Consider the following 15,419-nt stretch of genomic DNA (forward strand, 5'->3'; position numbering starts at 1 on the left):
GGCATAAAAAGGAAAAATACACATAGAACCTCAAACTAGTATTTTGTTACACAACCAGATACCTATGTTCCTAGTATATTACTCTAATTTGCACATGAATTCCAATGTACTAAATAACCCTTAAAAAAAAATTACATCAAGACAACATATTCAAGACTTTTTCTTCCCAATTCTTTATACATGCAGACTACGCGTGCGGGTTTGGAGTGAGAAAATGTAAACCGAGTTCTCCATCTGCCAGCAATAACATAGTATCAAATGGCATGCTAATGTAGGACATAATCAGGCATACCACAATACGAAAAGTATGCTGATCCAAGGGGCAATCATGTAACAATCTGTGTTATTTTATTCACTAAACACAGAATCTTTGATACTGGACCAGACACATTTTGAGACAAAACAGAAATACAGTAAAAATTGTTTAAAGGAACTTGCCTACTTTTCCAGGTCAAATCTCTACTATTTCTAATTCAGTTTAAAAAAACAAACAAACAAAAAACAACAAACCTATTTGTTAAACATAAAATGTAACAAAATAAAAACTAAACCATAGAATATATGCAAAGAAAAATGCTCATATGGGTGGGGGGAGCTACCTCTGCTGTCCAAATAGTTTTTCAACCACTAAAGTATTCATTGATTAAATTCCCATGCTTGATGAAGTACTTTATATGTGAAGAATGCATCTCTTCATTTCACAAAAAGTGCAGATTTCAATATAAATTGGTACTTACATACATTAACCTTGTTACATCCCGCTGGCTGTCACAAAGACAATCAGTCCTGTTACTTACTCAAGAGGCAGCAATTGTCCAGATCACCTGCCTTGCAAAGATGTCTCAATGAGCTGCACTGTGAATGTGATTGGACAGCCACAATTCACCGTTTTTTTTTAACTTACAGGCCAATTCACTACAGCATGCAAATAATTTCAATAGTCTGTATTGACAAGAATAGCATCTTTATGGTGACACACTTAAGTACACCATACACAAGTTTTTTTTCTCACATGCTTATCTTTACATTCAAAGCTTTTACAAGCAGAGAGCTTCGGTCTTGTTTCTGTGCATGCAAGCTCTGTTTTATTTTTTTATGCACATGGCTTCTGGACGAGTTAGTGCTTGTTTGTGCTTTAAATATAGGGGAGGATAATAACCCACCTGTAACAAAAGTTCTCCTTCCAATAAACGCAAATCTTCTCCTGGTTTTATTGCTCTGCGACTGTCATTAATCCCATTGCCGTCTTTCTTAGATGCTTGTAGTGCAACTGCGGGATACAAAAAAAAAAAAAATAGTCTGGCTTAACAAAATACAGGAATAAAACTGTGATTAGAGCAGCTGTTCACAAAGAGCCAATCGACTGGCATGTGTAACAATCACATTTAATTAACAGACCTTTCTAATTACACAGAAAAATATGTGAAACATCATGAAATAATGTTGAATTACTAGTGACTGCAACAAGAGGAGAGAAACAGCATGAGCAATGGATTAAACCACTTGCAAAGAGAAACTGTTATATCTGCCAATTATGAGAATGTGCTTTTGCACTTCACTTCTGAGGAAACGAGGCATCAACAGCAATTGGTTGCATTTCTGATCGATTGCAAGAGGAAACCATAATATCAATACAATAAGCACATTCCTTAAACTCTATGAAGAAAAACAACAACAACAGGGTAGCGCTATATAGAGTGCAATAAATATAATGTGATATCACTTCTAGAAAATGTTAATTATATTAAAATTATATCTGTATATAAAATAGAAATAATAAACTCTATAAAAGGTAGACACTTATGATCTTAATAAAATAATATTTCTAAACCAATATGACTAGCATTACAATTAAAATACCATTTAAGAAAAAAAAATCTAGAATGTTTAGTTTTAAAAAGTTTCATAGCTCTTAAATTAAAAATCAAAAATATATATATTTTAAATAGTATAAGGAAATATAGTATATGACAGGGCTCGACAAATCCCAGGCGCCAGGTCACCATGGCAATATTTGGCCCTGGCGCTTGGGTATTTGCCAGCCGTTTTCAAAGGTGCTGGCAAATACCCAAGCCTGCTGTTCTATTTTTGGCCTGCCCATGCTCTCTGTGAAGATCAAATGTTGGGGCTTTAAGATGTGACTCTGCCTGACATAACGTGCTTCGCACATGCGCAATCATGTTATTGAGAGTGCTCTATCATCAAATAACTTGCGTTAAGGAGTGGTAGAACATCGACTTCTGGAGGAGTGTAAAACAGCGATTTCAAAAGCAGTGGTAGAACAGCAATATCTAGGTAAGTCTATTTACATTATACTTTTTTTTTATTCAATGCCCCATTTCCACAATACATTTGTATTGGGAGTAACCATTATAATGGCAGTAATAATAATAGCAGCAGTAATAGTAATAATGGCAGCAATAATAATAGCAGCAGTAGTAATAATAATGACAGTAATAGTTATAATAAAATAATGTAATCATTAATATAAATTATAGTAATAATTAATACAATATAATATAGTAATTATAAAAAAAAAAAACAATATAGCAATAATACAAATAATAATATGTGTGTTCTCAAATAGAATTTAAATTGATATATGAGGTTACCTTGCTATGATATCAAAGTATTTTGTATTGGTGATGTTATTGTGCTTATCTCCTCATGGAATCTGCCACCTGACTCTGTATAGTGCCCGATGTCACTATTGCCCCACTACTGTTTATCTAAAAAACACAAACTTCTTTGACCAGATTTGTTTTTTTAATAATTTTTTGTTGTTAACTTGAAAAAAAGTGATAATGTTCTTCTAGCTAGCCTATTCCCTTATTAATTCCTTTTATCCATCTTCATAATCATTTTCCCCAAAATAGCCATCCTCAAACTTTTTCCTCAAAGATCATGAAGACATTTATCAGTGGAACATCACTTAAAGGACTGTATCAAAACATACAGTTGCATGGACTCAGCCATACTGCAACTTCTTCGATCCAGCATTAAAAAGACAAATTGATTCAGTATGGTGTTCAATATCTGGAAAAGTGATTTCTGACTCCGAGGAATATTGAACGTTCCCACAGCAGTGTTTGATACCTTTGCCTGGTCATCGGGCACAGCATTACAAGACTATGGGACTAATGAGATTACAGCATTGGCTTGTCATTTCCAGAAACAACTAACTGCATGAAATGCATGACAAATGTATGCATGCAATTCACAATGAGTGGTATGAATTTAAAGTCCTTGGCAAAGGGAAGAAACTGAGTGATCTTCTGGTTTTGGCACTCTCCAACACAGACAGATTTCCAGTTTTGGGAAACTAGTTGTCTATAGTGTCTGTATTGCCTGTCTTAACCGCATGTTGTGAAAGAGGGTTCAGTTTAATGAATATTGTAAAAAAATAAGTTCAGATCATCAATAATAGTAATAATAATATACCTACTTCATACTTGTTTTATGGAAATTAAAGATGTTTTGCATTCATCACCCGAAAGTAGTAGGAGAGCTTACCACATTTATGACCTGTGGAACACCTACCAATATGTTGGAAGGTGACAAGGCTAGCTTAAAGATGATGAGCAGCACACACGGAATATCAGATATGATGTCGCAGAAGAAGTTAAATAAAAAAAAAAAAAGGAAGAGGTTTGGAACACAGCGCACTCTCAATAGCTGTGGGAGAGGCGCTCTCGACCATTGCCTAATTCAATTGACTCATAATTAAAAGGGAATAAATACGGAATGCCACTTTATCGTCACAAGACGGAGGCAACCATACCAGCGGAACGCATTTCCGGAAGCTTGGAATAGATGTGAGATTTATTTTAATTTATTTTAGTGTTACTGTCTCACTAAATTATATACTTTTAATTTTATTGGCCGGCCATCTAGTTCCTGCATATCTAAAAGAGGTAGTATGGTGCTGAACAATACACAGTGCATCAACTGAGGTGTTACACCATTTTGTATATCTAGTGTCTCTTAAAGGTACACACACAGGATTATATGAAACATTTTAATATAAGATAAGTAATATTTTCTAGAAGTGATATCACATTATATTAACTGCACTCTATGTAGAGCATTCAAATGTGTTTTTTTATTTTTAGAGTATTTTTATTTTGGTGTGTTATTGGAGAATTACACATTACAGTGTGGTAGCTGCTCAGAGTTTAAATGTTTTATTTATGTACTTGTTTGTTTTACATAGAGCACTTCTGCACCATATTTATTATATTTTGCACATTCCTTTAACTGGTGAGTCATTATATGGATTTTCACATGCACAGGTAGCAAGGTGAAGACACTCTTTTGATGCAAGATATGATACAGCCTTACTAAAAAATTAAGCTATGTAGGATTTATGAGGAAATGCAGTGCTGTCAAAAGGCACATTAAAGAGAGCCATAAATAAGTAAAACTCATAGGCTCCTGGTCTAGACAATTAAATCAATAATTTAATAGAGTAATACTTTGCCAGGTGTTAAACCAGTACAAAATGTAGTGATGATCAAATATGGGCTATCAGTCTCCATTTGGATTGATATGCTACAAGGTTTAGTCTAAAACAAATATGGTTTACGGACATACACTAAATACCTGTTCTACTTAAAGAGACACTATAGTAATCAGAACAACTACAGCTTGTTGAATTTATTCTGGTGAGTAGAATCATTACCTTCAGGCTTTTTGCTGTAAACACTGTCTTTTCAGAGAAAATGCAGTGTTTACATTACAGCCTAGTGATAACTTCACTGGCCACTCCTCAGATGGCTGTTAGAGATCCTTCCTGGGTCATGGCTGCCTAAAATGCATCCAAACATTTAGTGTCTCCTCCCTCTGCATGCAGACACTGAACTTTACTCATAGAGATTCATTGATTCTGTTCATCTCTATTAGGAGATGCTGATTTGCCAGGGTTGTGTTTTAATCATGCTGGCTCTGCCCCTGATCTGCCTCTTTGCAGTCTGAGCCAATCATATGGGGGAGCATAGTGATTGGATCAGGCCACCACTTCCGATGATGTCAGAGGAAGTTCACAGGCAGCAGCTTCAGACTTGAATACAAGTAAGATTTTACTATCTTTAGGGAGGCAAAGGATGCCAAGGGGGCTACATAGTGGTTTTAACACTATAGGGTCAGGAATACATGTTTGTGTTCCTGACACTATAGTGCTCCTTTAAATAATCCTTAATCCAGTGACATATCAGAAAGGTCATAATGTGGATAAGCCTTCCCTGTGATGCTTACCCAGATCAAAAAGGAGAAGCAACATTTTATACATTTAATCTATCCAGATGTGAATTGAATTGGCAGACTGCTAGTGCTGTGTCCACAGTAGTCAGAATCAATCATCACCATTTGAATAGATCTGTATATAATCCTCTGCATTATTTTTAATGCAACAGAGGGAATGGACTGTAGGTGTTTGGAGACGGGACTGTTTTGGTCAAACCACTCACTCTCTTCGGGTACAGACCCTGGTTTCTGTCAAAAACTCCTTGCGTCAAACACTACTGAATGTAGCATATTTACTACAGTTTACTGTAGTGTCCTTTTAGTAGCAAAGCAGCTTAAGCAGCAACTAATTTGAAAATGTTAAAGTTAACAATATCCAGATAAATGATAAACTAAATAATTTTAGACAGTGAAATAAACAATGAATGTCACAAATTTTATATGTGAAGTGCAGAAAGTTTAGCAGTGTTTCACAGAGATAAAATTGGGAGAGAAAAAAATAGCCCACAAAAAAAAAAGAAAAAAGACAAAAAAAAAAAAAAGACCAAGAAGAGACTGTGGGTTTTCAGAGGATTATGGCTAGCCCAGTGTCTTCAATACCAGTCTGCACAACTGATTTACAAATTCTTGCATACCAAGATTTCACCTGTACAAATCCATTAAATCACCTAAACTATATAAAAGATTAGTGGAAAGCAATACTTTCATGATGGGGTTAAAGTATGGTGGTAAACACAAGGCACTCACTAATAAGATGAAATGTAGGAACAACGGGCTGCTAACCATATCAAGCAACATAAGTGGTTAGAGTATTTGGAGTGGTCTTTTAAAAAAATGTTTTAAAGATTATTTTGTCCTATAAGTGAGCAAGTTGGGAGCACGTCCATTAAACTCACATGGATTCTATCTAAGGGTTTTGTACAATAAATATATTAGATGGTATATGGATCTTGGAGCCTTGCCTGGTCTTCCCTTCTCATTGTCAAACTGCTGCAGAATTGCTGTGAATGTCCTTTTGTGGGGTTGGCCCCTCTCATCTTTGTGCAGTTTATACACAGAACTGGGCTAAAATGGCTCTGGGATATCCATTAGGGAATATTGGCTTTGGGTGTATTATACAAAAATGTTGCACTTTAAGTGTGTTATTTATGCAGAAATGCATTTTTAAATGTGATCTTATAAGTATATAATGACATTGTGCACTTAATTTGCAAATCGATTAGTGCATGTTGTAGAATAACACTTTTTCAAATATTAAGTGTATGCAGCTACAGTGAGGGAGAAAAGTTTTTTTGCTGATTTTGAACGTTTGCCCACTGACAAATAAATGATCAATCTATAATTCTAATGTTAGGTGTATTTTAACAGTGAGAGACAGAACAAAAAAAAAAAAAAAGAAAAAAGAAAAACGCATGTAAAAAAAGTTATACGTTGATTTGCATGTCAATAAGTGAAATAAGTATTTGACCCCTTCAACTTCGTATTTGTTGGCAAAACCATTGTTGGCAATCACAGAGGTCAGACGTTTCTTATGTTGGCCACCAGGTTTGCACACATCTCGGGAGGGATTTTGTCCCACTCCGCTTTGCAGATCCTCTCCAAGTTTCGAGGCTGACGTTTGGCAACTCGAACCTTCAACTTCCTCCACAGATTTTCTATGGGATTAAGGTCTGGAGACTGGCTAGGACACTCCAGGACCTTAATGTGCTTTTTCTTGAGCCACTACTTTGTTGCCATGGCTGTGTGTTTTGGGTCATTGTCATGCTGGAATACCAATCCACGACCCATTTTGAATGCCCTGGCTGAGGGAAGGAGGTTCTCACCCAAGATTTGACGGTACATGGCCCCGTCCATCGTCCCTTTGAGGCAATGCAGTTGTCCTGTCCCCTTAGAAGAAAAACATCCCCAAAGCATAATGTTTCCACCTACGTGTTTGATGGTGGGGATGATGTTCTTGGAGTCATAGGCAGCATTCCTCCTCCTCCAAACAGGGCAAGTTGAGTTGATGCCAAAGAGATTGATTTTGGTCTCATCTGACCACAACACTTTCACCCATTTCTCCTATGAATCATCCAGATGTTCATTGGCAAATTTCAGGCGGGGCTGTACATGTGCTTTCTTGAGCGGGTGCTGCAGGATTTCAGTCCTTCATGGTGTAGTGTGTTACCAATTGTGTTCTTGGTGACTATGGTCCCAGCTGCCTTGAGATCATTAACAAGATTCCCCTGTGTAGTTCTGGGATGATTCCTCACTGTTCTCATGATCATTGAAACACCACGAGGTGAGATCTTGCATGGGGCAACCGACCGAGGGAGACTGACCGTTATTTTGTGTTTCTTGCATTTGCAAATAATCACACCAACTGTTGTCACCTTCTCATCAAGCTGCTTGGTCTTGTAGCCCATTCCAGCCTTGTGTAGGTCTACAATCTTGTCCCTGACATCAGTGGACAGCTTGGAATCTGATTGATTGCGTCTGTGAACAGGTGTATTTTTATACAGGTAGCGAGCTGAGATTAGGAGCACTCCCTTTAAGATGTCTGGAAATAGGTGTTTCAATTCTATACTTGGGAGACCTCACATGCTCTTTGATTCTCTCCTTGAATGGGCGGAAAGTTTTACCAACATACTTCATATTGAGTACCATTAAATTGGGTGATAGTAACAACCCCTGGATGTTGGGCTAAGGTCACATCTTGGAAACCAGAGTAATCTGAATGTACCTTTCCTGGTTAAATACTTTGTTGTTATTATATTGCATTTACAGGTAAGTAAATAAACTAAGCCTGCAGTGTTGCAATTGAAGAAATTAGTAATCCTAAAGGTTTGATGTTCCACACGGTTCGCCACATTCTTCGAATCACGTTTGATATACTTGCATGCTACGCATCTCACACATCTCTAGGTGCCACGCGGGGAGTGCCCAGCCAAGTATCTAGGATTGTACTTTAGGTTGAAAATAGCTTGGAATTAGAATGTCCCTAAAGTTTCTGCCTCTACGTGCCGTAATGTTCACTTGTGGGCCAAGGACCTCCATCAAGTGGCTATAGTTTGTTAATAACTGCCAGAATCTTTGGATAGATTGTGTGACCTTATTCCATTCCACATCATATGTTGCAACCATCTGGATTGTTTTATTTTTGGCACTCTCAAAAGGGGGGCGGTCCAATAAAAGATCATTCCTATCAGACTCCAAGGCTCTTTCATATATCCTAACAGATGTCTGAAAGAGCCTATAATAGAGTGTTTTGGCATTGGTTTTGGCCTCTGGGTACCCTGCCACACAACTATAACATAGTCGATGTAACGACATCATAGGTATACTTTAGACATGTATTGGGCCAGAAGATTTGACTCAATAATGTGTTATTCCCACCAGCCCAGGTGAGGGTTGGCATATGAAGGGGCACAGACTGTTCCCATCGCCGTGCCCCTTAGTTGGTGGTAGAACTTATTATGAGAAAGAAAATAGTTGTGTGACAGGATAAACCCCAGGAGCCTCAACAGAAATGTTGTGACTCTGTGACTTAAGAAGTGCTTCACATTTTTCACACCCCTGTCATGCGTGATGGAGGAATACAAGGATTCCACGTCAAGGCTGCACAAGTTGGATTTTTTCGGTACTTTACATCAGAGAGGAAGGTCAGAGCCTGTTTGGTGTCTTGTATGTATGAAGGTAGCTTCTTACAAATGGTCTCAGAATCCTATTTATGCATATGTTCCATTGCTGGGTTGAATTGACCACTCCAGAGACAATAGGGGGGCCTGGTGGATTCTCCAAGTTCTTGTGGACTTTAGGCAGGCAGTAGGAGGTTGCTATTCTAGGGTGACGATTTAAGATAAACTCACACTAGTCACCCGACAGCAACCCTCCACTGCGGCCTTCATCTAGAATCTCCTTGTATCTTTGGAGAAATTAGTTTGTAGGGTCTGATCTTAGATCACCGTATGTTCGAACACCCTCTGGACCATCTTGATGTAGTCACCTGAGTTCATTAGAACCAAATTACCTCCCTTATCGGCAGGTTTAATATCCAGATTGTCATCCTCTTTAAGAGATCTCAATGCCAACTGTTCTTAGACAAGTTGTCTCTAGGATGAAAATCTAGAGATCTTGAATCAATTTTCGTGATCTCACTTTTCACAGGCTCCAGGTATTATTATTATTATTATTGCCATTTATATAGCGCCAACAGATTCCGTAGCGCTTTACAATATTATGAGAGGGGGATTTAACTATAAATAGGACAATTACAAATAAACTTACAGGAACAATAGGTTGAAGAGGACCCTGCTCAAACGAGCTTACATTCTATAGGCAATAGGTAAAGTTCAATGTACGTGAAACTATATGTATATAGTAGTTTTGGTTCTCTATTTAGAATATCAGTATCATATATCAATGTTTCTATCATTGCCATTAACTTTGAATGTAGTAACTTGGGGGTAATTTCAGTGGGAGTGGATCCTTTCTCCTTTTAGATAGGATCTTTCTCTCATTAGTCTTTACTTATTTCACTCATTGACATGCAAATCAATTTATAACTTTTTTGGACATGCGTTTTTCTCATTTTATTTTTTGTTATTCTTTCTCTCACTGTTAAAATACACCCACCACAGATTTATTTATTTGTCTGTGGACAAACGTTCAAAATCAGCAGGGGATCAAATACTTTTTTCCCCTGGCTTTATATACATAATTTATGAACTTTCACTTTAGCACTTATTTAACCCCTTAAGGACAAATGACATGTGTGACATGTCATGATTCCCTTTTATTCCAGAAGTTTGGTCCTTAAGGGGTTAACAGTTGAAGTGCTTTTTGGTATTACACAATTTGAGAAGATGTAGCAAAGAAGCTTCCCCTTGTATGTGTGCTCACATCTTTGCCTGCAAGAGTAGGCGCTGCTAACATCTGTCATCAGCAAACAGAGCACACCAATGACAGGTGTAAAATTTGCACAGAATTGAAATTAGACAGTCTGGAACATAGATATGCACTGCCGAAGTCACGTGTGCCAGAGGTGCAACTGGCTTCAGCATAAAAATCTCTGTATGTGCAGCCTTTCAAGCAGACACTTTACATGCAGATTCCTTCCTCCATGACCACTTCTAAAAGCAGTGGTAGTCAAAGATGTTGGAGTAACCCCCTTTAATAATCCAATTCCAAAATGGAATGGCCTACTCCAATTACACTCTAAAGGTTCTTGATAAAAGTTGAGAAAGCTAAATAACATTCCATTTTGTCCTGGGGTAACACAGACACAAGATTGTGATGGTAGCACAGTCCACCACTTGGTCCTTATAAGGTTATTCTGCTAGTAGATGTACCTCGTGTAGTTTTTGATTATATTACATTTATTATTAAACTTTTGATTATGTTGCTACTCAGAAGTGAAAAGAGGACTCGGCTCTGACGAACCCTATTGTGAAGTGTGGCTCACAATACTTCTTAGCAGCTAGCCCAACTATTGGGATTATAGGATGCCAATCTCAGAGTTACACAAGGGAGAAGAGGTGCCCATGCGCCCTAAGGTGGATATGCTTGCCCTTTTTCCCCCCTTTAACAGATATGCAAATAGCAGGTATAAAGCAAACATATGGAAGAATATTTAATATCTGCATAATATACAGATCTATGTAAGCTCTAAAATATGATGCCATGACAGTAGGTATGTCAGGTACACTTCAAACTTCCATATCGATTTTTAAAGTATATTTATAAAAGACCTTTTGGCTTACTAAAAAAAAAAAAAAAAAAAAAAAAAAAAACGCAGTGTAATGCACAACCAAATTACCCTCTTTCAACTTTTTTCCTAAAACCTTATAAAAACATTGCAAAGGACCACCTACATTCTCCAAGCAAAACCTTCTTTCATAACCAAAGAACAATAAAAACAAATATTTCACGGACAAACTTAAGAAATATTAACAGGAATCAGATATTTATTTTACAAAGTGGCTGCAATCTAAGTTGCAAAAAAAAACTTACTGACAAAACGGCCACACATGATGCTGGACATTCTAGAACTAGGTAATTAAGAAAGGAAATACTTTCTTGGGGAGGATATATATTTTAATCCTGAATTTTACAATTTGCATATGTAAGGAGACATGCATCTTACTTTAACTCATCAAATGTATTCAATCTCTATGCCCATTGACCAATTCAACCTTTTGTTTTTATATGGCAGTACTTTTCTGACAGTATTAACCTCTAATATACTATAAAATGTTTTATAAAATAAACTAAATCTATTTCTCATGAGGAACTTTCATTAACAAATTGGAATTTTGTTTGTTTTACAGACTTTGGCTAAATAGCTGCACTATGTACATACCGTATATACTCGAGTATAAGTCGAGTTTTTCAGCACATTTTTTGTGCTGAAAAACCCCAACTCGACTTATACTCGAGTCAATGTCTGTATTATGGCAATTTACATTGCCATAATACAGACAGGGGGCTGTGTAGGAGGGGGGCTGGCAGGAAGCTCTTACTTACCTCTCCTGCAGCTCCTGTCAGCTCCCTCCTCCTCCACGCCGGTCAGCTCCCAGTGTAAGTCTCGCGAGAGCCGTGGGGTAATAGCGGCCGCGAGACTTACACTGGGAGCTGACAGGGGAGCTGACCGGACCGGCGCGGAGGAGGAGGGAGCTGACAGGAGCTGCAGGAGAGGTAAGCGCTCTCTGCCAGCCCCCTCCACTGAACTGCCAATGCCACTGGACCACCAGGGAGTGAGAGCACCCCTCCCTGCCATGTATCAAGCAGGGAGGGGGCATGAAAAAATAAATAAAAATTTAATAATACAATATTAATAATAATAAAATGTAAAAAAAAATAAAAAAAAATTAATATTAAAATTAGAATAATTAAAAAATAATAAAAATGCCCACACCCCACCAAGGCTCTGCATCACACACACACACACACTGCACACACACACTGCACTCATGCACACACTGCATTCATTATATACACACACACACACTGTAAATAAATATTCAATATAATTTTTTTAGGCTCTAATTTTATTTAGAAATTTACCAGTAGCTGCTGCATTTCCCACCCTAGTCTTATACGTGAGTCAATAAGTTTTTCCCAGTTTTTTGGGGTAAAATTAGGGGCCTCGGCTTATACTCTCGTATACATACGGTATTCCATTCCTGTTGAGTCACAGTTGAAATGCATGCAATCAGAGAAAGAGAATGGAAAGTAAATGCTAAATAAAACCAAAAACTGAATATGGAAAAGGATTAATCTTAAAACTGGTGTGTGAATGGAGTGTGTTTTCCCAAGTCCAGTCTTCTAAGGCTAGTAGAAGCAGAAAAAAGGAGACAAACTACATCATACAAACGTTTGCTTGCAGATATGGAAAGGGTACTGTTGGTACAGCATGCCCACACCGCCTATATACTACAATGACATTCTTTTCAATATTCTCTGCATTCAACGTCTTGATAGAAAACATTTAGTGAATCAATAAAAGCAGAAAAACTCAGATTTCATGTGTGTCGAATGTTCCTTTGTTGCCTGACACTAGGTTTGTCGATGTCCCTAGAATTTGGTGTTGTACATGTATAATAAATTCTCTAGCGCTTTTGCTGTTCCCGATATGAACTTCACTTTTCTATCTCTGCTGATTAAAATCTATATTTTTGCCAAGGAACTCCAGTACCTTGGAAAGATTAGAATACCTAGGCTTATTACAATACAAATCAACTAAAACCTACCTATTCTAAACAGTTTGGTGTGCACTTTTGTATAATAAACATTCCTCCATACAGATGTAACATTTCTAGAAGTGCTTTGAATAAAAACACTTAAAGGGACACTCCAGGCACCCAGACCACTTCTGCTCATTGGAGTGGTCTGGGTGCTAACTCCCACTACCCTTAACCCTGCAAGTGTATTTATTGCAGTTTTTTATAAACTGCAATAATTGCCTTGCAGGGTTAAGTCCTCCCCTAGTGGCTGTCTAGTAGACAGCCACTAGAGGGAACTTCCTGGTCCCTAGCACAGATTATCTGTGCTAGAGCGTCGCTGGACGTCCTCACGCTGTGTGAGGACCTCCAGCGTCGCTCTATTCCACATAGGGAAGCATTGAAATTCATTTTCAATGCTTTCCTATGGGGTGTGCCAATGCGCATGCGCGGCATTGCCGCGCATGCGCATTGGGACTCCTCGGCCGGTGGGCAGGATCAGTCTCTCCCACCGGCCGACAGAGGAAGAAGGTGGAGCGGCGGGGGAGGAGCAGGCAGCGACGTGGGACATGTCGCTGCCTGAGGTAAGTGACTGAAGGGGTTTTCACCCCTTCAGTAACCGGGGATTGGGGGTGGGAGGGAGAGGGACCCTCCAGTGCCAGGAAAACGGATTGTTTTCCTGGCACTGGAGTTTCCCTTTAATTCCGCATTGTGATCCAATGACTTTTGTGAGAAAGCAGATAATCCTTTCCATAATAATGATTGAGAAATGTGTGTTAAAACCACAGTGTTATTCTGCACAGCCTGTCATCATCTAAAAAGCTGGGTACAACTGTGTGTTCAGAATCACTTAAAAGATGTGCAGTAGGGGCTTGTAGGAATGAAAGACTCTTAATATTGTTGTATCAACACAATCAATTATTTAAGACTTTAGGGAATCTAGATGGATTTTGCAACCCACTACACTTCCAGCGGCATGCTGCACTCGCTGTAAAAAAAACAATGTTGTCCAAAATCATTTCATAAAAATGTATTAACCTGGATTCACAGACGTACAGCCCCATATATTAACCAGATGTGCTTTGGTTTCAAGGAAGCTTAGGAAAGATCACTGCCACACAATTTGTTGGAACTATATAAATCAATTATAACATTTATGGCAGTTAAAGTAAAATTATCTATTTGTAAAATATTGCAACAGTAAAATAGTAAAAATGTAATGTACAATGTTTTTTTACATTAAATGGGCAATCAGATCAGTGTATTTTAAACACTGCTACCTACACCTGTGGGCGTAGTCCATCATTTTTTGTCAAACTGTTTATTATGGTAAAATCTAGCTCACCTAATTAGCAATGGCAGATAAGACACGATAAAACGGATACTTGATATTAATCCTAAATGGCTGGGTTTGAGTTACAGCTTGAAATCTTACTTTGTCTCAGTTTGTGTTCATGCAGCATGGGGGAACTCTGTTAAAGTGTTGTATTTTTGTGTGTGGTGGGGAGGGGTGTGTGAAGGGGGGGGGGAGGGGGGCAGGGGAGGGGATGCTTCTATAATAAAATAAATGACCCAACACAAAAATAGCTATAAAAAAAAAATGTCTGTTAGTGTGATAACTACTCTGCACCCATACATTTGTCCACTAAAAGGGTTAAAAAAAGAAGCAAGCTTTTCCTGCAACAAACTGGATCAACAACTAAACCAATTTATGTGCATTACTTATGTGTTCTGTTCAAATACAGTATAGCTGTAGAATAAACTTCAGCATACCCATGTGGTATGCAAACAAGGTTTTTCAAAAAGGTAGTTTGGAACAGAGTTATACCAACATTAGAAACATCTTTGAAATGTATGCCAACCAGGTTGTTCGTGTGAGAGCAGTTTACACAACCCCCACCCCCCTCCCAAAATATAAAATAAAATAAACTTCTTCATAAAAAAAGTCAAAAGGTCAATGAATCTGTTCTAGATTAATCACGCAAGTTTGCTTTGAGTAATCATTCGTATATGATTCATACACTGCTAAATTATGTTACTAATAACTGCAATAATACACAGATCATATCTGCCCTAGCCAAGCCACAGCAGAGGGGACAAAATGCAGGGGTCATGAGATCTCTAGATTTTATTTTTACTGTGGAGATGATACCCACAGGCCCTTTGCAAAATAACCACTACTTTAAGCTGTACTTGTTCATAGAAAGTGAATGAAAACGACATTCTTTAGTTGTTACAATTTAATAACTTATTTGTAAGAAATAACACAACCTTTTCAGTTTGGTGCAGCTTATCTACTACATGGAAGTAATTTGTTAGCAACAGAATAACTAAACTACGACTTGACCAGAGAATTTAAAGGAACACACTCCGTAGTGGTTATGGTGTCAGGAGGGCCCTGGTGCCTGCCCACCTGCCTCACACTGTAAGCAGTCAATCTGCTTTAGAACCCAGGATCTGTTAAATGACATACCCTAT

General features: G+C 38.0%; 1 protein-coding gene across 1 annotated transcript in view; it reads right to left on the minus strand.

The window, feature by feature from the left end:
• The window catches only part of AHR (aryl hydrocarbon receptor), a 114,846-nt gene that overhangs the window by 29,657 nt on the left and 69,770 nt on the right, over positions 1 to 15,419 (minus strand). Inside the window, exon 3 of the mRNA XM_063452397.1 lies at positions 1,164 to 1,270. Within this exon, the coding sequence (XP_063308467.1) occupies positions 1,164 to 1,270 (107 nt within the window). The remainder of the gene's footprint in view (positions 1 to 1,163; positions 1,271 to 15,419) is intronic.

The sequence above is a fragment of the Pelobates fuscus genome, chromosome 4, assembly GCF_036172605.1.
Source record: "Pelobates fuscus isolate aPelFus1 chromosome 4, aPelFus1.pri, whole genome shotgun sequence".
In the NCBI taxonomy this organism is placed as follows: domain Eukaryota; kingdom Metazoa; phylum Chordata; class Amphibia; order Anura; family Pelobatidae; genus Pelobates; species Pelobates fuscus.